Genomic DNA, 23,608 nt, shown 5'->3' on the forward strand with positions numbered 1-23,608 from the left:
CGCTGAAATCCCTCCACTGGCTCCCCATGGCTGCAAGGATCAATTTCAAGTCCCTCTGCATAGTCAACAAGGCTTTCTGGGGCCGGGGTCCCCGCTACCTACAACGCTCTCTTCCTAAATACTGTCCTTCTAGAGCCATCCGCTCGGCCTCCTCCAACTCTCTGCGGGTGAGCGTTTGTCCAAACAGAGATTTGGGGCTAGGCCTTTATCCTCTGCAGGAGCCTACCTCTGGAACGGTCTCTCTGCCCATCTGCGTCTTGAGCCGGTCCTCCTCAGGTTTCCGGAAACTCCTCAAGACCATCCTCTTTCTCTCTCCCTCTCCTTTGCTAACCTCCTTCTTCTTCCTCCTGCTTCCCTCATCCTTTATGCTCCCCAACTCTGCTCAGTTTAGCTGACCGGTCGCCTGGTGCACCTTCAGAGCCTCACAGGTCCCAAGCTCCCCTGCCAGTCCCACACTTGCCTCGGGGCCTCTGTACTCTGCCTTGCACTCATGCATTCCGAATACGTTCCATGTGAGGGGTAACCTCACTGCACTTAACACAGGCCCTGATGGACTGGGCGCACTTGTTCGCCTACCTCTCCCTCGCACTTCCTGCCTGCACACTTACACCACATTGAATGCACAAGGCCTAGCAAGATCGTTTGTCCCGTCCTCCCTTTGTCTCCCTCCCTAGCTTGGTTGCCCATGAAACACTTGTGCATAGGCGCATTATTGATGATGACCTATCATTAGTCAATCTGAATGGCGCCAGACCTAGTACGGTAGTTTACTGTTCTGTTTGTCCTTTTTCTCTTCCTGCCTCCTTCTTTCCACACTCTTTCTCATGCACTTGTACTATCGGACAAGTCATTAGGCCTAGTATAGCAGCCCATTCATTGTATGTTCCTTCCTTATCCCCCCGTTATCTCCTTCCCTACTGTCATGCACTTGCACTAGTAGAAATGCCTCAGGCCTAGTATGCTAGTTAATTTTGTTAGATCATTCGGAAACGTCAAGGCCTAAGAATGACTACTGTATTCCCTTGTTCCCTTCCTGCCTTGAAGTGCTTCACTTGTGTATAAGTGCTTTACAAGTAAACAATTACAATAAATTGTTAACAATGACTGAATCTAAAAGGTGTTGTTTCAAGCCTTTCTTAAACAAATGTAGGGTCCTGCACGAGCGTATATTTAAGGATGGATCATTCCACATTTTTGGAACTTATAATTGAAAGGGCACAATGTGTAGTTAATAGAAATTGGGTAGAAGAGTGCAGTTTTCTGGGTGGTTAGTATAGTTAAATCAAATAATTATGAGGGGGGCAATTCCATGCATAAAATAAAAAATAATACATTGATAATTACATTGAAATCTTAGGTGAATAGGCAGCCACTGCATATGTGCTTAAGGGGTGATGTGATCCGAGTAACTTAATTAAAAGAGAATCTGAACTACAAAGTGTAGAATTGATTGTAGGGGAAGAATAGAATATTTAAGGAGTCCAACATAAATATAACAGCAGTAATTTAGTCGAGACAATACAAAATATTGGATTAATAACGTAGTGGATGGAAAAGTCTGTAAATATCTAAATCTTGTGGATGTTAAAAAGTTAGAATCTATAAGTACGAGTAACCAATGAGATTTGTTCCTTAAAGGAAAGGGTGTAATCATTGACCTTGAAAGCTCTTGAAACAGTTAGACTGAGTCAACCGAGTTAGGGTCTATGAGGGGCGGACCACCGAGTGTTAGGAAAGATTTTCTTTTTTGCAGCTTTCCCCCACAGACGTCTATTGGACCTGCTTTCTTTTTGCTTTACCACTGCACTACTGAGAGACTGTCTCTCTTTTGGGGTTTTGTTTAGTTTTACTATTGCACATATCACCCTAAAGTGAAGTGCTGTTAGGATACTTTTGGTTACATTGACAATGTGTTTAGGGTGGGCTGGTGGCAGCGGACATTTTTGTAATGTTTCTTATACTTTTTACTTGTGCACTGTTGGATTTTACCGTAACTGGCTATAAAAGGTGGCTAACACCCCAAGATGGCCATGCCACAAGGTTTTTGGGTATGCAGTCTTTGCATCGAAATAATTTGCATCAAATCATTATCCATTGAAATGTATTCATTGACATGCTTTTCCATCGAAAAGCATATTCATTGAATGAATTTCGATGGATTTTTAGGGTTAGGAGTAGGGTTAGAGTTAGGGTTAGGGTGGTGCCTTTGGAGGGTGGGGGTACCCCACTAATAAAGTTAGGGTTAGAGTTAGGATTGGGGGGTGCCCTTGGGGTTGGGGGGAACCCCCCTCAATAAAGTTAGAGGAAGCTGGCCAGTGCTGAAATACTTTAACGATTTCAACGTTAGGCATGTTTCATCGAATTTCCATGCAAAAAATATAAAGTGTTTATATAACGAAACCCTATTCGATGGAAGGGTTTTGGCATTTTGCACTTTATGTATGGGAATTCGATTAATTATTTTTCGATGGAAATAATTCGATGCAACTAATCTTCGATGGAATAAATTTGATGCAAAGACTAGAAACCGGTTTTTGCCTGACCTTTGGCCATATTGTTCATTGGCCGCCTTCTTGGGTACAGAATAGACATATATGGGAAGACCTTTCCTGGGAAAGCTGTTGCTTTCCCAGGCTAAGAGGCGGTTTGTGTGCGAGCCCGGATGTGGGGGCTAGGACACTGTTGTGGAGGCAACCCCTAATGGGAGGAGCACACTGAATCATAAACACAAACATGGGGGGACACAACACAAACACAGTAATCACATAAGTACCCCCAGCCACACTTCGGTGAAACCGCCGAAAAGTGGATCGAGCGGTTTGGCTGTAATGAAGACCTCTGCGCCTGTGGTTCCACCCAGTGCTACAAATAAGATTTTGAGGTGGGGGTAGTTTACTCCCTATTTTTAAACTTTGAGAGTAAATGCAATTTCAAGGGATTAAAAATGTGTTTTCTCCTTCTCAGAGTAAAAAGTATGTGTCATCCAGACGACACGTGCAAAAAGTTAACTGTATGGAAATCATTCTCACGCGATAGCGTCCACACTGTGACAGAAAAGCAGGTTTTGCTCACAATTAATAGATAAAGCACAGAGTGCAGTAGCAAAAGCACCCTCTCATCAGTGGAAAAGATGAGAGCTAACACTCTGAACTTTCCTTGCATGTAACAAGTCTCATGGTCAAATGCTGGCTGGACGGTTACCTTGCATCCTTCATAGGTCAGTACATATTGACCAAGGCAATAATAATCACAGTGCTGAGAAGTTGAAGGAAGACTGCATGACTGACTGCATAAAGTTAAGTACCTGCCAGGATTACCTTTACTGGGACATGTCTTGCTTAGTTTTATTCCGGTTACAAATGTGACCATCATTTTTGTTTGTTTTGTCACAGTACGTACACAGGTTGGCTAGGACTCTTCCTTGCCATGAAAGGCCAACTCCATTTTCAGAGCAAAGATTGAAACTCCCCTTTTTGTATTTTGACTACTCAATTTCTTATTACTGCCCCCCACTTTCACTTTGTGTCTGAAGTGTTCTGGGGATATGTTTTCAGTCTAAAATGAGCATGCTACAATAAATAAATACAAATAAATATCTTCACCACACTTAAAAGCAAAAGAAATACAACATGTAGCGCAATTTAAAAAATGTATAGTGTCCTATTTAATCAACTCCTTCGTACCAAAACGAGGTAGTTTGATGCTTGTTCCCTTTTCAAGATTTACAGTTTTCATAATAGTAGTGCTTAATGAAGCCATACCATACCAAAAACATTTTTACTGGAGTCCTAAAGCATGGATCTAGATGTATGTATCTCTTTCTAATGCTGTGTATTTTATATCTAAAACTCCAAATACTGGTTTGATACTAATTGTTCTATGCAATTGTTTTAGAGCACTCTCCATTGACTTCAAGCGGATGAAAATTCGAGGGAAGGCTATTAAAGTGAGACGTTGGAATGGCCAACATGACCAGTGGGTGTGGTACTGCCGCTGCGATGGTCACTGGGCTGCCTATGGAAAAAAGGTCAGGAACGTCCAGAGACTGTTTTTAAAAAGCATTCTGAGGCAGAGAGGGCTATGAAGAAAGCATAGGTTCTTTGTGTGGTTGCTACATGTGAATGTGTCTAGGGAATAGTAATGCAACAAAGGCCACTATTTTTGTTAGTGCTGTGACAAAGCTGAGCAATGACATGCATGACTTTTACGGTCTGGTTCAAAGATGGTGTTTCCTGCTCGATTATCTATAAGGAAGAGGTTAGATAAACACCTTTTTAGGATATAGGGTTTAATCTACACTTAAAGAATTTATCTCCAAAATAATGTCAGGGATAGGCCAATACAAAATTGATCTTTCTCTGGTATCCAACACCTTCTTGGATGAGGATCAAAAACGTAACAATAAAGGTTTTTGCCTATTTTTTAAGTTCTTTCTTGTCTTTGGGACACCCTACTCTACAAAACAGTGTTCAATGATGTGGCCAACAGAAAGTTCCAACCCTCATTATCACAAGTCCTTAGCCTCCAGGCTATCCTAGGCTCAAACAAAGAAAGTGTCCACTATTTTCAATCTAAAATGTCCAACCCTAAACTAATAACACAACACAGATAACTTCTCTTCAGCCCTAGCAATGGGTTCTACCAGGGGGCTGGTTGAGGGCTTCCACTTCAGTTTCCTTCCAGACATCAGCATAGGTCAGTTTGTATTGGGGCATTCAGAACAACCACTGATGGTATACTTTCCTATTTTTACAACACATAACATCAGCACCCATGTGGGTGCTCTACTGCTCCTTGGTGGAGATGATGAGCCTGTGGGATTTCACTTCCTCCACCCTCTGGGACGGTTCTATGATGTTTAACCTTACATTTTTATAGTGGGTTTTACTTTTTTGTAGCAATTTAATTTCTCCATCATGGGGTCTGGCATGGATTCACATGCTCATGAATATTCCCTGTCGTCAGGCTGGGAATCCTCGGAAAAAGAAAAAACAGTTTCACTTTCACTTACAAAAATGTATTTTTCCCATAAACCAATCACTGTCCTCTTGGTCATACTGCCCCCGCCAATGACAGCCCTCTCCCTAAGCCCCTCCCTCTGGCAGCCATCTTCAGATTTTTACCACGCGTTTCAGTGTTCGGAGTCCTCGAGTTATGCTCTGCAAGCTACTTCTAGGTTTTTTTGTGTTATTTCACAGAAAAATTTTCTATTTTTGTTCCAAAAAAGCCTGTGTGCTCTTCACTCCATCTGCCGACAGTGCGGATCCGTTGTCGGTGAAGTTGAGCGCCTCTCAAGGACGAAGATCGTTCAAGTTTCTAAAAGGCCATCAGTCCTATTTCGCGCCCTCCGACCATGACGGAGGAGAAGAAGGAAGATTCCTCTTCAAGCCCTGTATCAAGTGCTGGCTCCGGAACGTATTTGTGGAGGACAAGCACCTACAATGCCTCTACTGCCTGCATCCAGACCACAGGGAAGAGGATTTTGAGATTTGTTGTGGATTCTCCAAGAAGACGACAAAGGACAGGCATAGTAGACTGGCGGCGTGTCTGAACGCCAAGGCCTCTGCCCCGAGTAGGGTCATGCCTCACCCAAGACCGGTCGGTCCGAGGAGCAGGCTTCTAAGTCCTGTGAGGGCGCCTCATCCATGGGGGCCCAAGATGAGGCCAAGCACCGCAAGTCCGGGTCCTCCGAGGTCACAGCGGAAGCGGGTCCTAAGGCAGTCGGGGTGCGATCAACATCACCATCCGCCTCCATTGCCAGCAATAATCGAGCTCCTCCTCCAAGAGGAAGTCGTCTAACCCGGCTAAGCTGTGGGAGAAGCTCGAGAAGCCGCGGACGGAGAAGAAGGCCGAGCTGCCCAAGAAGGCCCAGGCGGCACAAGAAAAGTCTTTGCCGAAGATGGAGCTGGTGGCGGCTGCTCTTTCGAAAGCTAAAGGGGCTGACCCTGAGAGGGTAACCCACACAGCGCTGAAGGTTTCCCTCCCTCCGAGGCGTGAAGCTGCAGTGGTGACTTTGACAAGGTCTACCGGCCCTCTGGAGAAGGGGACACCATCTCAGAACCTGGTTCCAGCACATCAGGGTGGAAAAAAAGGGCGGGATAGGGGCAAAGAGGCCCCGGATCAGTCCCAAGCCGGGGCCCAAGCCTTGGAAATTTCATCCACAGAGGACGAGGATATGGAGTCCCTGCACACGGTCCACGAGGACATGGAAGAGGTCGACGAAAGTGACGAGGGTGCAGGGCCCAGTGTTCCGATCATGCCAGTTCCACCAAGGGATGTGTCTCTGGACATCCTATCAACCCTCCACACCTTGGTGTCGGAGATCCAGAAGAGGATGCCACAAGGGCCTGTTCCAACGGTCCCCCAGGCCTCCAATAAACCACCTACAAAGAAAAGAAAGCGCCATCCGACGCCCCCTTTTTAGCCTCCACTCCCGTGTCGGATCCCATCTCCCCCAGCATACCCAGACATGGGTACTGGGACGGAACAGCCATGATGACAGACACCAAAGACGATATTGTCGCATCGGGTCCCCGCAGCCTAGGGCGACCCCCACCGGACAAGGTAGGATCATTCCAATCTATGATCGCCAAAGCCTCCAAGCTGTTGCAGCTCGTGCCCGAGGAGACCAGGAAGGAGGATTTCCTGTAGCGGAGGCGCGAGGCCAAGAGGAAGACAATTATGGCAGTATCTGTCACGCTCACCTGGTTCCACAGGGACGCCACCCAGCAGTTGGGACTCGGGTATCCTTCTCTGCGGTTCCCAGGTGTGACCTGCGGGAGGGTTCTGCCTGGAATACAGGTGGGCAATGTTCAAGACTGGGCAACTGGGGTAAACAGACCCCACCACCCCGTATACCCGCGGCCTCTCTGGACCTCTCCTTACCTTGTTTTTAATGCAGGTGTGTTCTCCATCCTGCCTTCTTGGCAGGGGCGCGTTGTGCTTGGTGGGCGATTGCGATCAAGTTACTTCATTGATGCCGGCCCGCTTTGAGTCTTTCAGGTAGATCTTATTGCTGTGGTATATTGTTGTCCTTGCATGCCTTTTTGGTTTAACTAATGTCTTTTCTCTTCCTTAGGTGCACGGAAGTCCAATATGTGGCATAGACTGAATTGGGTCTTGCCGGTCAGTAATGGCGTTTTTAGAGCGCCTTGATGCGGTGAGTAGGCGCTAAGCGCAGCGCTATGATGCCTTGCCTTTTGCTAACCTGTTGTCTTGTCTTCCCCACAGGTCGTGGTGCTCACCCGGTGCATGGAATTCCTGAGGCGATGCTGGTCGAGGAGCGGTTTGCGAGGTACGTTTTTCAGCACCGTTCGTTAAATTGTAAAAATGTCCAATGCCTTGTTTCTTCCTTTTTTGCAGATCTGTCGGTTCGGGAGGAGCGCAGGTTCCGGGATGCAGATCGCAAGAGCCGTGGACAGCGAACGATTAAATTACAGGTAAGCTGCTCATGCTAACGATGTCCTTTTCCTCCTTAACAGATGCTGTTCTTCCGAGGTTCGCGGGTGCAATAATAATAATTTGGCATTTATATAGTGCTACGAACCCTCAGGTATCTGAGCGCTGCTTATTATTACCCACAGTGTGTGGTGCTCATTTATCGACCTCGGAAGGATGAAAGGCTGAGTTTGGCCCCGCGTTAGCTGGCTCTGCACGAATGTCAAAGCAAGCGCTCTACTCGCTGTGCCACTTGACCGGCTAAACACGGTGAGCGTCACGTTGCAGAATTGCAAAGTAACGCGAAGCGTGTTATCCCAGGCGGGCGTGGTTTAAATAGCTTCAAGAAAGTAGTCCAGGTAAAATAGTTCCTATGGTACCACACCCAAAGATACTATACCGCATAGCTTGGTTCCAAGGAGCCAAGCTATGTGGATGCCTCCATGTTGATTGGCACTGAAATAAAGTAGTTCCCAATACAAGTCCTTTATCAAGTATGAGCCTGGCGCCAAAGGCGCCATGACTGGCCCCAAGAAGGCCTAGGTCAAGGATGCCTGGTTTTAGTGGAGACCCGAGTCAAGACCCTTCCTGGCCCATGGGCTTGCCAGGGGGTCTTCTGGATGGGGGTCGTGACAGTATCCTTCCTCGACAACGTGTGAGAGGAAGGCCGCTAGAAGAAAACTTGCATGGCTCCGGCCAAGAGAGATAGGCTGCAGAATAAGTACCTGAGGTCGCAACCATTGCCGGATTCAGTGAGTTTCGGCGACCGCGAGGAAGCGGTTATCTAACCCGTCCTCGTCTTCCATCCCTCCTGACAGTGAGGGCAAGAAGCGGACGCCATGGGCAGGAAGGTAATTTACACTGCAGTGTCCACCATCAAGCCGGCCAAAGCACTGACGATCCTAGCCAGGTACAACCGGGAGCTGTGGTACAAGCTGGAGCCTATTCTAGAGTTCCTGCCTGACTAACAAAACTAACCTATTGCTTGGTCATCATGTCATCACCTTCTCCATCCAAAGTAACGCCAATCCTAACACCACTCCAGTCATCGTAACACAAACCCTCACCAGGAATAACCTCAACATAACAATGCAAAACTTTCGCCCCCTAATCCATAACATCCTTACCCCTGAAATCTACGCACACCTAGATGCAAATAAACTAGTGGACCTCTATAACAAAACGCTGGAGGCAGCAGTTGACAATATTGCTCCCGTCAAACCCACTAAAGCTAAGCCGGTAGCCCATCTTAACAAATGGTTTACCCCTGAATTGAAACTCCTTCGGGAACGCTAAACGGACCGAGGAATCCACCTGGAGAAAAACACCTAACTCTTCTAACAAAGTACTCTTTACTGCAGCTGCTTCCACCTATAAAACAGCCATCCTCTTTGCCAAGAACGATTTACGACCTCCGGCTACACCCACGGAATCCTGCGTGAAAGAATCAGTCTGGTGTGAAAAAATACAAAAATTGCTTGCAGATAAAATAGCCCTGCTCCAATCCAGAATCAAGCACAAAAAGACCTCTCTGGTTAGAAACCCCAACCTCTTTCGACATCCAACTCACAAGACTCTTAACTGCCCTCCCTTCTCCTTCTCACCGGTTTCGGACAAAGAAGGAGAAAACATTATCAAGGGTCTTAAACCATCCAGATGCCAAGGGGATTTCTGCCCTGCCGCCATCATCCAAGAAGGCGCCAACGAACTGGCCCCCTTCATAACAGCCCTAATCAACTCCTCCTTCAAAACTAACTCATTACCCAGCAACCTCAAGGAGGCCTGGCTCATGCCCCTCCTAAAAAAAAAACTTTAAAAAAACACACTGGTCCCAAACAACCCCTCTAACTATAGACCGATTACTACTGTCCCTTACATCCTTAAGATTTTAGACAGAGTGGCCTATCCACAAATACAAAAACATTTGGAAGATAACCTCCTGGTCCTCAGACAATCGGGCTTTAGGCCCAGGCACGGCACAGAAACTGCCCTTCTGGACCTTAAAATCCAGATGGATGAAGCAAAAGACAATGGCAAACTAGCCATACTTATGCTGCTCACCCTCTCTGCAGCGTTCGACCTCGTCGACCACCGAATCCTCACTGATCACTTGGTATCAGCAGCCGCCTTTTTGAGCGAGGCCACAACTTGAGTACAGTCCTTCCTCTCTAACCGGACCACGAGGGTCTTCTCACCAGCGGCCTCAGCTGACCCTCTCCCTATCTACTGCGGAGTCCCACAAGGCACATGCGTATCACCAACTTATACAATATCTTTACAAAGCTCCTGTTCGACTGCCTTGACAATCTGGGTGTCACATATACAAAGTATGCTGACGATACCCAGATCCTCATCGAGTTTTCAGGATGCTACAAAAAGGACTCCAAATTGATTAACGCCCTATACTTAGAAATTCAGGCATGGATGGCTGAACACAGCTTTTGCCTCAATGACTAGAAAACGGAGCTTCTTATCGTCGGCTCCCAATTACACCTTAACAAACTTGACCCGCGCTATGCCTCCATCAACATCGATGGAAACCTGATCAAAGTGGCTAAAGAGATCAAAACTCTAGGGGTATACCTGGACTCTACCCTATCCCTAAAAGACAAGTGAACGCCACGGCTTCGTCCACAGCCTACACAAACAAACTTATCAATGCCTGCAAAGCATTCATCTCACCTACGAGTTGCATCACCCTAGCCAGGGCACTTATACTATCAAAAATTGATTATTGTAATACCCTTTTCTTAGGCACCTCAGCACGTAACTTAAACAAACTCCAGGTTCTGCAGAACAATGCCCTCAGAGCTGCACTAAGCACATATCAAGCTTCAAACAGGATGCACACTGGCTCCTAGTATGGGACAGAATCACCCTGAGATCACTTGTCGTCTTCCACAAATGCATATTGAATACTGTCCCTAAGTATTTGGCAGACAAATTCAACCTACGGCTATCAAATAGACCAACCCAGTCAATGTACAGGCAATGTCTCACCATTCCGAAATTCAACCTAAAAAAAGCGGGTGGCTCCAGGTTCCCAATCCTAGCGGCCAAACAATGGAATACTATGCCCCTGACCCTAAGAATGGAACCTTTGTTCTGGACCTTTAAAGCAAAAACAAAGTCTTGGCTTGCTAACAAGAATTGCTCACGTGTCTGACCAATCTCTGTATCTCACCTGTACTGTATGTTACCATGTACCTTCTCTGCGACCATCTTGTAACCCTGGTCACTTGCACTTATCACTATTATCCATGCCTGCATACTATGTAACTGCATGTAACCTGTTGATGTTGTCTAAGTCTCTGGCGCCCAGTTACCTCAGGGTTCGGCGCGCGGTATAAATAAATAAACTAAACTAAACTTAGACAGAGAAGCCCTGCAAGGACAACTTCTCCCTTTGAGTTGGCGGGACCAATCAACTCCCAAGTTAACCACCTGTACACCCATCTCGGAGCTTGTTGAATTTCCTCAGAGTTGCTGCAGGAACCCGTAGAGCCAGAGAGAGGGTCACAGGATTGTGTGCGTTACTTCTAAGCTGGCCTAAAGCTTCTGGAAGATCCTCTGGACTCCCAGGAAGCAGGACTGACCAAGCCTGACCCCACTCAGTTGAGTGCGGGACCTCAGATGTGAGGAAATGCCACCTTGACAGCCAGGAACCGTGCATATTGCTATTTGCTGTACCGCAAGGAGCTGAAACGCGAAACAGCCACTGAAAGTAAAGTTTGCCGATTGCCAGCTTTGACGGTGCCAATACAGTGCCGCAGTCCCCCGACGTCCTCCCTCTTGTCCCCATGACTGAGGCCCAGAAACAATGAGATCTGCAGAGCCTTACAGGAACAGAAGTCTTCAGCTGCATCTTTTTCTTCTTTACTAAGGTACTGTAAAACTAGCCAAAGAGAGCTTACCTCTTACTGTGGAAGTGCTTGTAACTTCTGGAACTCACAAGTCTAATCAGCCTGTGGCCCTCCATTTGGTTCTTCTTTTTATCAAAGACTCCTAAGAACTTGTGCAAAGATTTTTCCGTTTACTTACCTGAAGTGCTGCATCCTATACAAAGACTTTGGCCTTTTGACTTTGGCCTTTTGACTTTGGCTTAGCCTACTGTATTGAATGACTCTTCTAAGTACTATCTGAAAGTATTTGCGCTGCTTATGAAAATGTGTAAATTCTTGAATTCTACTAATCTTTGCCTTTTACTTACTTTTGAAAAAGTATTCTGAATGCCAACAGTAAGGTATTACCCTCCCCAGCCTCCTTGTTACTGAAGTCACCTGTGGGTGTAGGTTGCGTCTGTGGGCCATCCCAAAAGGGCCTGGTTTGATTCAGAAACTCAAAGTGTACAGTATTGAAGTATATTTGTGTTACTATTCTATTGCTCCCTTCTGAAGAAGACTTTATAACTGACTGATAAATACATTATTGATTGTTTATGCAAGAAAACTTGAGTGTAAGAGTTTATTTGAATACCTGCAACTGTGAATCTTTGTGTAACTCCACTACAGCTCACATTTCCCTTCTTGAGATAAGCCTGGCTGCTCAACACGCTACCAAAACTGTGAGGTACAAGCTTATACCAAAGGTTGGGTTGCCTATACCTGTAGTCATAATTGTTTGTAGTGTTCCCAGAGGGTACTGCATACAAACTTTCTCTAACAGTACCTATGCCCTGCAGCATCAGTATCCTGCTCTACAGTGCTGTAAATATAAGCCATACCTGACTTTAGATTATGATAGCCAAAATCTTTCATAGTTATCCAAGCCACATCAAATTGATATCACATGTGTCAACTCTGTAGGCCCAATTCAGCTGTGTGGAAGGGTTAAGTGGATTCACCCCAGACAGGCTGGACCTTGCCCTACAGGCAGGAATGTAACCTGGGGGCATTCCCTCTCTTTGTTCCTTTGTAATGGCAGGTAACACGCTTTCCCAGGGACAGCCACTCCACAGGAAGCTGGCCTGGGAACAGGAATCAAAGGGGCATAACCATTCACAAAAGGCTTGGCATCACACCACCAGGGTGCAGCATATCTAAAGGCCTTTGATCTTATTCAGAGAGAAGGGGGTGATAGTTTCTTTCAGCTAAACCAGGTACTGTTTTTAAATTCTTCATACTATTTATTATACAGAGGGTGCAATTGTTCACAACATGATTTAATCAGGGACATGGTGATAGTTTGCATGAGAACGGTACAGTTTGGTGAGGTGATTCACTCTGATAGACACAACTTTAGGGTGGGGAGTCATTTAAGAGGTTTTAGCAACAACTTCTAAGATCCTAATAATCTTTTATTTCTCTTCTCTTTTTACCCTTTTTTTCTTTACTGTTTTTCTTTTCTCATAGTTTTTTTGTTCATTGTTTTATCATCCTTATTTCTACATACATCAATACTTTTGTGAGACGATTGTTGGTTATAAAGTAATGTGGTGGTATTTGCTTTTTCTAATAAGGATGTCCTGTTTTGAACTGGTACAACTGTGGAACATGGCTTAACCTAATTGAATCTTATGGTGTACTTATGGTGATGGTAGCTACGGACCAGTCACACGCACCTATGTCACTGAGTGCTTTACATGAATGACTTACTTCGGGTCTTGATGACTTTGACAATAACATGGTTCGGTCATTTTGATTTCCTGTATCTATATGTGATCTTGGTGAATGATTACATTAATTTTTATAGCTATTTGCCCAGATAATGGATGAGTTATCTGAAATGCATTGGTATTTTTTGCATTTTTTGGCACAGGCTACCGAGTGGAGTCTTTGTTGAAATAAAAACACAGCTGTTTTTTTCACGAGATATCGGAGTCAGTAACGTTATTTATAACGGAACAAAGTAGCGATACCTAAATTGAATGTTTTTCTAGACTTTGATTTAGACTAAGGGTGTGCAACCCGCACCGTGGGCTTCTTGGCCTTGGTCCACATAGATGCTCAAGCTGTAAATATAAGCCATACCTGACTTTAGGATATGATGGCCAGCATCTTTCATAGTTATCCAAGCCACATCAAATTGATATCACACGTGTCCGCTGTGTGGAAGGGTTAAGTGGATTTTCTCCAGACATGCTGGACCTTGCTCTACAGGCAGGAATGTAGCCTGAGGGCATCGTCTTTGTTCCTTTGTAATGGCAGGTAAGACACTTTCACAGGGACAGCCGCTCCACAGGAAGCTGACCTGTGAACAGTACTCAAAAGGGCATACCCATTCACAAAAGGCTTGGCCTCACACCACCACGGTGCTGCATATGTAAAGGCCTTTGATCCTATTGAGAGAGAAGGGGGCGAGATTAATGTAGACTGGTGTTAAATAAGAATTGGTGCAGTCGCACTGTGTGAGACTACACAAGACTTATCTGTTTGGTATTCTGTAACCCACCTTTTGGTATAGGTCTGTACTACACAAGTTGGTAGTGTGACCGAGCAGCCAGGCCTATCTCAAGAGGGGTAAATGTGAGCTGTAGAGCTGTACAGATGAAATCAGTCAATACAAGTAGCCAAGTAATCCTTATACTCAAGGTTTCAGTTATACATATTTATTTAACATCAGTTTTAAATAAGCATTCTTTAAAAAGGCAATTGATTGTAACAATTCAAGTGAACTTTGAAATTACTTCGTCAAGCTAGTGGATAATCTTTGGATAGGCTTCATACACTTTTCCTTCACCCTGAGGTGACTTCAATCACAGGGATAGTATTTGCATTTATATATCACACCAATACTTTTGTAAATTTTGAGTTGCAGAAAGAAAGGTTTAAGGGAAGTAAAAAGGTTAGAACAGTTTCTCGGAACATGCGAGGACAACTGAATCCCTCAATGAATTCTAGATAATCCTATCCCAGCAGTAACAGTATACAACAAGCTACAACCTATGAGGGACAAGCAATATCAAAGTCAATGGATTTGGAAGAGTGCCTTTAGGGAGCCAGGACAGCCAAAGTCATTCGGACAAAGTCTATGATTCTGATGCACTTCTTGTATAAAAGTCTTGCACAAAGTTAGAGTTCAGGAAAATCACTTGAAGGAACACATGCAGTTAAGCCTGTGCAAAGGGAGTTGAAATCAACTTAAGCAGGTTAAAATCTCAAGTGAGACCACACGACTTAATGCGGGAAGGTAAGTACCCCCAAGCCTGAAAAAGTACCTTTGATTAGATGAAAGGAGTCCATCTGGATTTCGTCTTGCTACAGCCAAGCAGGCCCTGGTTCCAGAGCCTCAGTCATGGGAACAAGAGGGAGGACGTCTGGAGGGCTCCTGCGGCGGTACTCGGGATCGTCGTCGGCAGCTACGGGTTTTCTTCGGTCAGCGGCACTTCACGGTTTCAGCGCTTAGCAAACAACACTGATGCGTAACAATTGACACGTTTGGACTTTCCGTGTTCCCTCAGTCCTGCACTCTAGTGAGGGGAGTCTGGATATGGAGTTTTTGCTTCTGGAGGGTCCTTGGGAGGCTCCTGGAGCTTTTAGCCGGATTTGTTCCGCGGCAGACGTTGCACTCGACTATGGACACTCGACCCCTGGCATTGGGCTTCGAGGGGATTGGGTCCTCTGACGTATTCCATATCTATGACAGGTAATGGCCACAGCTGTGCTGCTTCGGAAAATCTTCGGCGTCTGCGTCCTGCGTCGATGACGTCGATGCGCCGTCCCTGAGGACCTCCTCCGATGGCCGACGTCACCCGATGTGATAAGTAGGACGCATGACGCCCGTAGCCTCAGTTCCGTTTTTTCCGCGAACGTGTTCGCTTCGTGAATCTCGGTACTCCTCGACTCTTTGGAGTTTGCTGTATTCTTCTCGGTTCGTTGAACCTGTTCCGTTTTTGTGAAGACCTGTTCGTGGCGATGTCTACTTCGTCTTCACCCCCGCGTCCGGGATTCAAGAAATGCAGGGACTGTGAGTCCAAGATGTCGGTCACGGACTCGCACGATGCCTGCCTCTGGTGCCTCGGGGAGGCCCACGATACGGACGACTGTGTCGACTGCCAGTCGCTCACGGCCAAGGCCTTGCGGGAACGCAAGAAGAAGCTGTCGGTAGGGCGGGTGTCTAAGCCCCGGTAGTCGAGGTCTATGGGGTTTTCGACGGATGACTCGAGAGGCAACTCTCCGCATCATCGTCGGAAGTCCAGTGGGTCTCCTTCCAGGAGTCGGCCTCGCCACTCCTCCGCCTCTTTGAGGCATTCCAGGAAGCGCCGGCATCGGTCGCCTTCCTCGTCCTCTTCTGAGGACTCCGCCCGTCGGCGGGGCGCTTATCCCACCATGCAAGCGACACCGGAGGAATGGGCTTCCTTCGGGAAGCAGATGTTAGCGATTCTTGAATCGCAGGGCACCGGTCCGTCCGCGCCTCCGAGTGGTGTCGGTCGGCACCGGTCGAGAGACACCGCTCGTATGCCTTCGGGCTCGGGTGGTCGGCACGGGTCGCGGGAAAGGTCCCGCTCGGACAAGGGTAGCCGTTCTCGCCATGCCCGTTCCAGGTCCCGGTCCTCGACGCGCTCGAGGCCGCGTGATCCTGTGCCGTCTTTGAAGAAGACAACGCCTGTGGCGCCGAGTTTGTCGACGATTTCTCTCGAGGCTCCGCCTCCGAGGGGGTCGTCGACGCTGTCGGCGCCTAGGTCGTCGAGAGACACACTCAGAGCTCCGGCTTCGAGGCCTCTGTCGACGCCGTCGATGCTGGCGGCGCTACAGCTGACGTCGACTTGCTCGACGCCGTTTCTGTCGACGCCGGCACCGACTCGTTGGGCGCCCTCGACGCCTTTCGAGACGGTGGTGTCAGAGGGGCCCCGTGGCACGGGGTTAGCCCCTAGAAAGGCTCTGGTTAAGGTCAGGCATAGCTTTGGTCCCCAGGTGTCTTCCTCTCACCGCCTGGAGTACGTTTCAGAGGGTGATGAAGGCTCTGATGAAGGCTTGGTTCCGGTTACGGTACCAGATGAGCTTCTCTCGGGCCATAGCCAGTTTGATGACCTGAGGCAGTCACTGCATGATGCCAGTGGACTGGACACCTCTCCGGAGGTGGAGTTTTGAAGGCTGGAGCCTGGCACTCATGCCGATTCTTCATACCGGCGCCTTATGTCTCGGGTCACAGAGTACTTGGGATGGTCGGCTCCCCCAGGGGAGTTCGTTCAGGATGATCTAACCGACATCCTTGTTCTTGGTCCCCCCACTGACCCGGTACTGCCGTTTCATATGGCTCTGCAGAGAAGGGTGGCAGCGGCTTGGACTGCTCCGGAGAGTCTCCCGGCAGTGGGAAAGTCTTTGTCGCGAAAATACCGTCCAGCCAGTAGCGACCCCTGCTACTTGTCCAGGCACCCCACTCCGGAGAGTTCGGTGGTGCAGGCGGCTAAGGCCCCGTCAAAGCAGGCGTCGTATCCTACCATCCCTCCGGATAGGGACGACAAACGTTTTGACGACTGGGCGAAGAAAGAGTTTTCTTCAGGGGGTATGATGCTTCAGGCGGCCAACTCCATATGTGCCTTGTCTCGTTTCACACACACTCTGTGGAACTGTGTTGCATTAGCAGCTGAACATGTTCCCGAAGGGGATGAACGGGATGGTTTCCTTGCTATGGTTCAGGATGGCAAGGATGCCATGTGTGAGACCGTTCAGTCAGGTTTGGACATGGCAGATTGTGTCAGCCGGTCCATGACGGCGAGCACCGTAATACGTAGGTTTGCGTGGTTGCGGAAGTCTGGGTTCGCTCCTGATGTGCAGTCCCGGCTCCTCAACATGCCCTTTGACGGTGAACATCTTTTTGGCAGCAAGGCTGACGAGAGCCTTGAGAGGTTGCAGACCTCCAAAGCTGCAGCAAAGTCGTTGGGCGCTGCAGTTCGACAACCTCCGCCTTTTCGTCCTAGGGGACAACAATGGAGGGGAGGTTCCTTTCGCTATTACTCGTCCTTCAGTAAAGCGAGAGGAGCTAGCAGTCAAAGAGGCCACCGTAAGAGTGCCAGAGGTGGAAAACAGGGTACTCGAGGTGCCAAGGCCGCTCGGGCAGTTGCCTCTTTGCCCTCAGGCAACGCCGCAGCCGCTACCACTCAGTCATGAGGCCAGGTCCCATGGTTCGCCGGTTGGGGGAAGGCTGGCGCAGCATCTTGTAGAGTGGCGAGCCATTACTTCAGATGTGTGGTTTCTGGAGATCATAACCCACGGCTACTGTCTTCCCTTTCGGCAGAGGCCTCACGACAATCCACCTGGGAACCTCTCTTTGAAGAGTCCGGATCTGCTCCTTGCGCAGGAAATTCAAGCCCTGCTGGAGGAAGGCGCCATAGAACTGGTGCCTGTAGCGCAGAGGAATAAGGGATGGTAAAGACGGGGGTTTGAGACCCATCATGGACTTGCGCGGTTTGAACAAACTCCTCGGGAAAGACAAGTTCAAGATGGTTACTCTCTCTCAAGTCCTCCAGACCTTTCAACTTCAGGACTGGTTGGAGTCTCTTGACCTCAAGGGCACTTACTTCCATGTGCCGATCCATCCCAAGCACAAGAGGTACCTGAGGTTTGTGGTTGGCGACTCGCACTTTCAGTTTCAGGTCCTGCCATTCAGATTGACCTCCGCCCAAGTGTTTTCACCAAGCTCATGGTGGTGGTGGCATCTCAGGAAAGGGGGGATTCACGTCTACCCCTACTTGGACGATTGGTTGATCAGGGGGAGCTCTCCTGAGCAAGTCCTGGATCATCTGTCCGTCACCTGCCACTCCCTTCACAAGCTGGGCTTCTCCCTCAATTTAAAGAAGTCCCATTTGACACCAACACAGCGGCTCCAGTACATCGGAGCAGTGCTCGACACATCCCTGGGGAGGTGTTTTCCTCCCCAGGTGAGGGCTCTTCACATTCAGCAGATGGTGCACAAGTTTCAACTTGCCCAGAATCTCCCAGCGTCCGAGTTCTTGAGACTGCTCGGCCTCATGGCATCCTGCATTCTTCAGGTGCCAGAGGCTTGTCTGCGGATGAGATCTTTGCAGTGGGCACTCAAGCTCCAATGGTCTCAGTCCTCCGGCAGGCTGTCGGACCCTGTTCAGGTGCCGCCCTCGGTCGCCCAGGACCTTCTGTGGTGGGCCGTTGAAGGCAATCTGATGAAGGGGGCCCTGTTTTGGCTGCCCTGGCCGGAGGTGACGATCGTGATGGACGCATCCCTCACAGGATGGGGAGCTCATGCCAACGAGTTGACAGCGGTCGTTGGTCTCCGTCGGAGTCCAAACTCCATATCAATCTGTTGGAGCTGAGGGCCGTCAGGCTTGCCCTGAAGGCTTTTCTGCCGACTGTGTGAGGAAAGAGTGTCCTGATTCTAACGACAACACGGTGGCCATGCACTACCTCAACAAAAGGGGGGTACAGGGTCATTTCCTCTGTGCAGGGAGGCGATGCAGCCCGAGTTCTGGGCCATCCAGCAGGAAGATTCGATCTCGGCTGTTCATCTGGCCGGAGACGACAACGAGACGGCAGACGCTCTGAGCAGGCAGAGCACGATCTCTCACGAGTGGGAGCTGGCTCAGGAGATTCTCCTGGAGATCTTCGCTCTTTGGGGGACCCCTCAAGTGGATCACTTCGCCTCCAGTGTCAACCGGAAGTGCGAAAGGTTCTGCTCGCGGGAATTTCCTCCAAAAGGAGCCTTAGGAGACGCGTTCGTGGTGGAGTGGTCATTCCCACTGCTGTACGCGTTTCCTCCAGTCCCCGTCATCCCGCAAGTACTGCGGAGGTTACGGAGGTTCGGTTTCTGGATGATCCTCATTGCTCCGGCGTGGGCCCGGAGGACGTGGTACCCGGACCTTCTCGACTTGTCCATCTGCCCTCCACGTCGTCTTCCCTACCGAGACGATCTGCTTTCACGGGAGGGGGATCAGGTTCTCCATCCAGAGGTCAGATCCCTCAACCTTCACGCTTGGCTTCTGATAGGTTGAGGTAGAAGGATTGGGACCTTCCTGAAGACGTGATGGAGGTGTTGCTCTCGGCCAGGCGGCCGGCAACAAAGTCTCTGTACCGTTGCCGTTGGAGAAAGTTCTGCGACTGGTGCAGAGTTAAGAATGTGGATCCTTTTGAGTGTGACATTCCCATGGTTCTGTCTTTTTTGCTTTCCTTGGCCCACAGGGGCTTGCAAGTGGGGACCATTAAAGGTTACCTGGCGGCGCTGTCCATCTTTAAGCGCTCGTCTGAAGAATGTTCCTATTTTAAGATTCCTTTAATTTCTCAGTTTTTGAAAGGGCTCACTAATGCGTTTCCTGAGTCACCTTTTCTGGTGCCCGGTTGGGATTTGAACCTTGTTCTTAAGTTTCTTATGGGTGCTCCGTTTGAGCCTTTGCATTCTTGCCCTTTGAGACTGTTAACTCTGAAAACTGTGTTTTTGGTTGCGGCGACTTCCGCTCGCAGAGTGAGTGAGTTACAGGCACTTTCAGTTAAGCCACCCTTCGCTGTGTTTCATAAGGACAGGGTTGTCCTTAGAGTTCGTCCTTCCTTTCTTCCGTAGGTGGTTTCGGAATTTCATTTGAGCCAGAAGGTTGTTCTTCCAGCGTTCTATCCTCCTCCACATCCTGGTAAGGAAGAGGAGAGGCTCCATAGGCTTGATCCTAGGAGAGCGTTGAGCTTTTATATTTCGCGCATGTCCCGGGTCAGAGTGGACGATCAACTTTTCATTGGTTACGCTGGAAAGCGTTTGGGACAAGCTGTGACGAAACAGACTTTGTCTCGTTGGATTATTTTAGCTATCTCCGAGTGTTACCGCTTGGTGGGTAAGGACCCTCCGGCTGGCTTGCGGGCCCATTCTACCAGGGGAGTGGCTGCGTCTACTGCCCTGCAGAGGGGTGTTCTCCAGCATGGGGTCTGGCATGGATTCACATGCTCATGAATATTCACCGTCGTCAGGCTGGGAATCCTCGGTAAAGAAAAAACCAGTATCAGTTTCGTTTCTGATCTGTCTTTCGTAGTAGTAACCAATCACTGATCTCTGCGTCATACTGACCACAGCCAATGACTGCCCTCTACCTAAGCCCCACCTCTGGCAGCCATCTTCAGATTTTTACCGCACGTTCATGTGTTGTGATCCTCGTGCTATTGCTCTCGAGCGTTAGTGCTATTTTTTCACGTTTTGTCTCAAAAACTTCGGTTTTTTCGGTCAAAAGAGCCTCAAGCTCCACCGACTCTCCATCCGATCAACGGGGACCCGTGTCGGATTCGTCTACGCCCCTCAAGGGTGAAGATTTCGTCGAGCTACGCTTTTGGAGGACTCCAGAAGTTTCTCAGGCCCATCTCGGACATGGCCCAGGAGAAGGGAAGCTCGACGCCCGGAAAGCTGTTCAGGGTCTGCCCTGGATGCCAGCTGCAGAATGTCTTTAAGGAAGACGAACACTCCTTTTGTCTTTACTGCCTACATGAGGACAAGACGCACGTGGAGAAGGACTGTGCGTTTTGCGGCAACATGTCGGAGCGGACCATGAAGGACCGCCATCAACGTCTCGCCAACTGGCTGGAAGGGAAGAGCCCGTCCGGCGAGAAGAGGAGGAAGAAATCCGAGCGGTCTTCTAAGACCTTTGAGGACGCCCCGGCGATGGGGGTCCAACACAAGGCCAAGCACCGAGACTCCGCTGGCACCGGGAGCGCCGAACGGTCGGGCTCTACGGGCACCAGGCAGGGCGCATCCTCCCCGGCACCATCAACCACGAGCCAACGCTCTGGGTCGGGTAAGAGGAAGGCCGAGCACCCGGCGAAGCTCCTGGAGAGGCCCCGGTCGAGCTCGAAGGCCCCATCGGAGGGGGAAGCGAGGCAGTGTCCCCCCCCTCAAGGAGAAGGCGGTGAGCGCATCTAAGGTGGTGAAAGCCTTAATCCATCCGGCCAAGGCCTCTATCGAGACAGTCGCGGCGGCCCTGGCTCAGCCTGTGGAGGCTACACCAGTGGTGGCGACCTCGGGGCTCAGAGTCTCCCTGCCACCGCGGAGGGAGTCCTCTTTTATGCCCATCGACAGGACCCCCGTGAAACCTCCGGCGGAGAAGAAGAAGGGGGGGCAGGAGGTCGTCGTGGATTCGGCCTCAACCTCCGAGGAAGAGCTGATCGAGGTCTTAAGCCACGGCCTTGGCGTGGAAGAAGACCATCCCGTCGGGAGGGATCCCGACGCAGGAGACGACGATATCGTCGAGGGTGCCGACGGGACCCCTAACCGCCCGTCGGACTCCCCTCTGCCAGCACCGCAAGACAACTCGGCGGCCATTTTGTTGGCTATACAGTCCTTATGCTCAGAGATAAGGACGAGACTACCGTTACCACCAGTGGAGGAGCCACTCCCGTCGGGGGACCCAGAATCAGGACCTTCTGGCAGCCCTCCCCCCAAGAAAAGGATTCACCCTCCACCTCCTTTTCAGCCGTCGCGCCCCGTTCAGCCCTCCTCCCTGTCCACGACTCGAGGGGATGATACGGGGACTGACACGGCCGCGACGGGTACGGACGACGAGGTGTACGACAAGGATCTGCCGTCGTCACCTCCCACCCGGGCTTCCCCGCCCGACGAGATTGGATCGTTTCACTCCATGATCGCCAGGGCATCCGAGCTCTTCCAGCTCTGCCCTGAGGAGAAGAAGAAGGAAGGTTTCCTTTATCAACGGCGCGAGGCCAAGAGGAAGACGGTCCTCGCGGTTCCTCTACTGGACGATATTTGGGATGAGGGCCTCGCCCTCCTCAAGAACCCATCCACGACGCCGGCTAGAAGAGACCGGTACGAGAAGAAGTACCGGGTCCCGGACGCGGCCCCCTTGTGCCTCCGGGCACAGCCTACGCCGGACTCCGTCGTCTCTGCGGCGGCCAGGAAGAAAGCGGGGGGGGGCGGCCTCCACGTCGACTTCCCCGCCGGACGGCGAGGGAAAGAAATTGGACACGATGGGGCGCAGAGTCATCTCGTCTGCAGCGACGACGATTAAGGCGGCCAACGCCTTGGCTATCGTAGCCCGCTACGACAGGGAGCTGTGGTACAAACTGGCTGCCCTGCTGGACTTCCTACCGGACGACAAGAGGGCGGAGGCCCTGGAGATCTTGCAGGAAGGTGAGGTGGCGTCGGACCACGCCATCACGATTGCGACGGACATCGCCGACACTGGATTTCGCCAGTTGGGCAACGGCGTGGGCCTTAGACGGCGTGGATGGCTCAAGGCTACTGACTTCCGTCAAGACGTACAGACCAGAGTCCTGGACATGCCGTTCGATGGGAACAACCTGTTTGGGAAAACAGTGGACGATTCCCTTCAAGCCATTAAAGCGGACACGGAGACGGCCCGGGCTCTCGGGGTTCTCCAGCAACGGCGGCCGCCCTTTCGGAGCGGCGGAGGCAAGGGCGCCTCCAAAGGTTCCGGCGGCGGATTTTCCACCTACCGTCAAGCGGCCCGTTCGTCGTCTCAGGAAGCTTACAGGGGACGAGGCAAGTCAGGCGGACCCCGCCGTCGTCGCCAAGGAGGTCAAGGCGGCAAAGCTTTGTCGAAGCAGGATTGAACCGGCCGTGGGGTCGGGCCCCCACCGAAGCACCCCGGTGGGAGGCCGGCTGGCGAGCTTCGTCAGCGTGTGGGAGTCCATCTCCACCGACCGTTGGGTGCTGGACGCCCTAGCCCAGGGCAACGTGCTCGAGTTTCAAAGAAGGTGTCCGCGCGTCCCCCCTGTGGCTAGGAAAGAGCTTCACGTCCCTCAGCTTCTCCTGGAGGTAAAGGCGATGCTCAGGAAGGGCGCCATCGAACTCGTCCCAAAGAGGCTTCGGGGCTCCGGAGTTTACTCAAGATACTTCCTTGTGAAGAAGAAGACGGGAGGATGGCGCCCCATCCTAGACCTACGACGACTGAACAAGTTCATCAAGGCACAGAAGTTCCGGATGGTCACCCTCCAGCACGTCCTGGGTCAGCTGGAGGAGGGCGACTTCCTGTCGTCGTTGGATTTGGAGGATGCCTACTTCCATATTCCCATCCTAAAGGGGCACCGAAAATTTCTCAGGTTCGTGGTCCAAGGGCGTCAGTATCAGTTCAGAGCCCTTCCCTTCGGACTACGGTCGGCACCCAGGGTATTCACCAAGTGCCTTGCACCAGTGGCGGCGCAGCTGCGCCGAGAGGGGATCCACGTCTACCCCTACCTGGACGACTGGCTCATCCGAGCCAAGACGAGGGAGCTCGCCGTGGAGCACACGGCAAGGACCGTCCAACTTCTCACGG

The 23,608-nt window shown here is 50.1% G+C and overlaps 1 protein-coding gene across 1 annotated transcript in view; it reads left to right on the forward strand.

Annotated features, from left to right (window-relative positions):
- Positions 1-23,608, forward strand: part of LOC138521214 (protein mono-ADP-ribosyltransferase PARP12-like) — a 693,870-nt gene that overhangs the window by 378,063 nt on the left and 292,199 nt on the right. Inside the window, exon 5 of the mRNA XM_069633866.1 lies at positions 3,895-4,027. Coding sequence (XP_069489967.1) covers positions 3,895-4,027 — 133 coding nt within the window. The remainder of the gene's footprint in view (positions 1-3,894; positions 4,028-23,608) is intronic.

The sequence above is a fragment of the Ambystoma mexicanum genome, chromosome 13 (genome assembly GCF_040938575.1).
Source record: "Ambystoma mexicanum isolate Mex_15411 chromosome 13, UKY_AmexF1_1, whole genome shotgun sequence".
Taxonomy (NCBI): Eukaryota; Metazoa; Chordata; class Amphibia; order Caudata; family Ambystomatidae; genus Ambystoma; species Ambystoma mexicanum.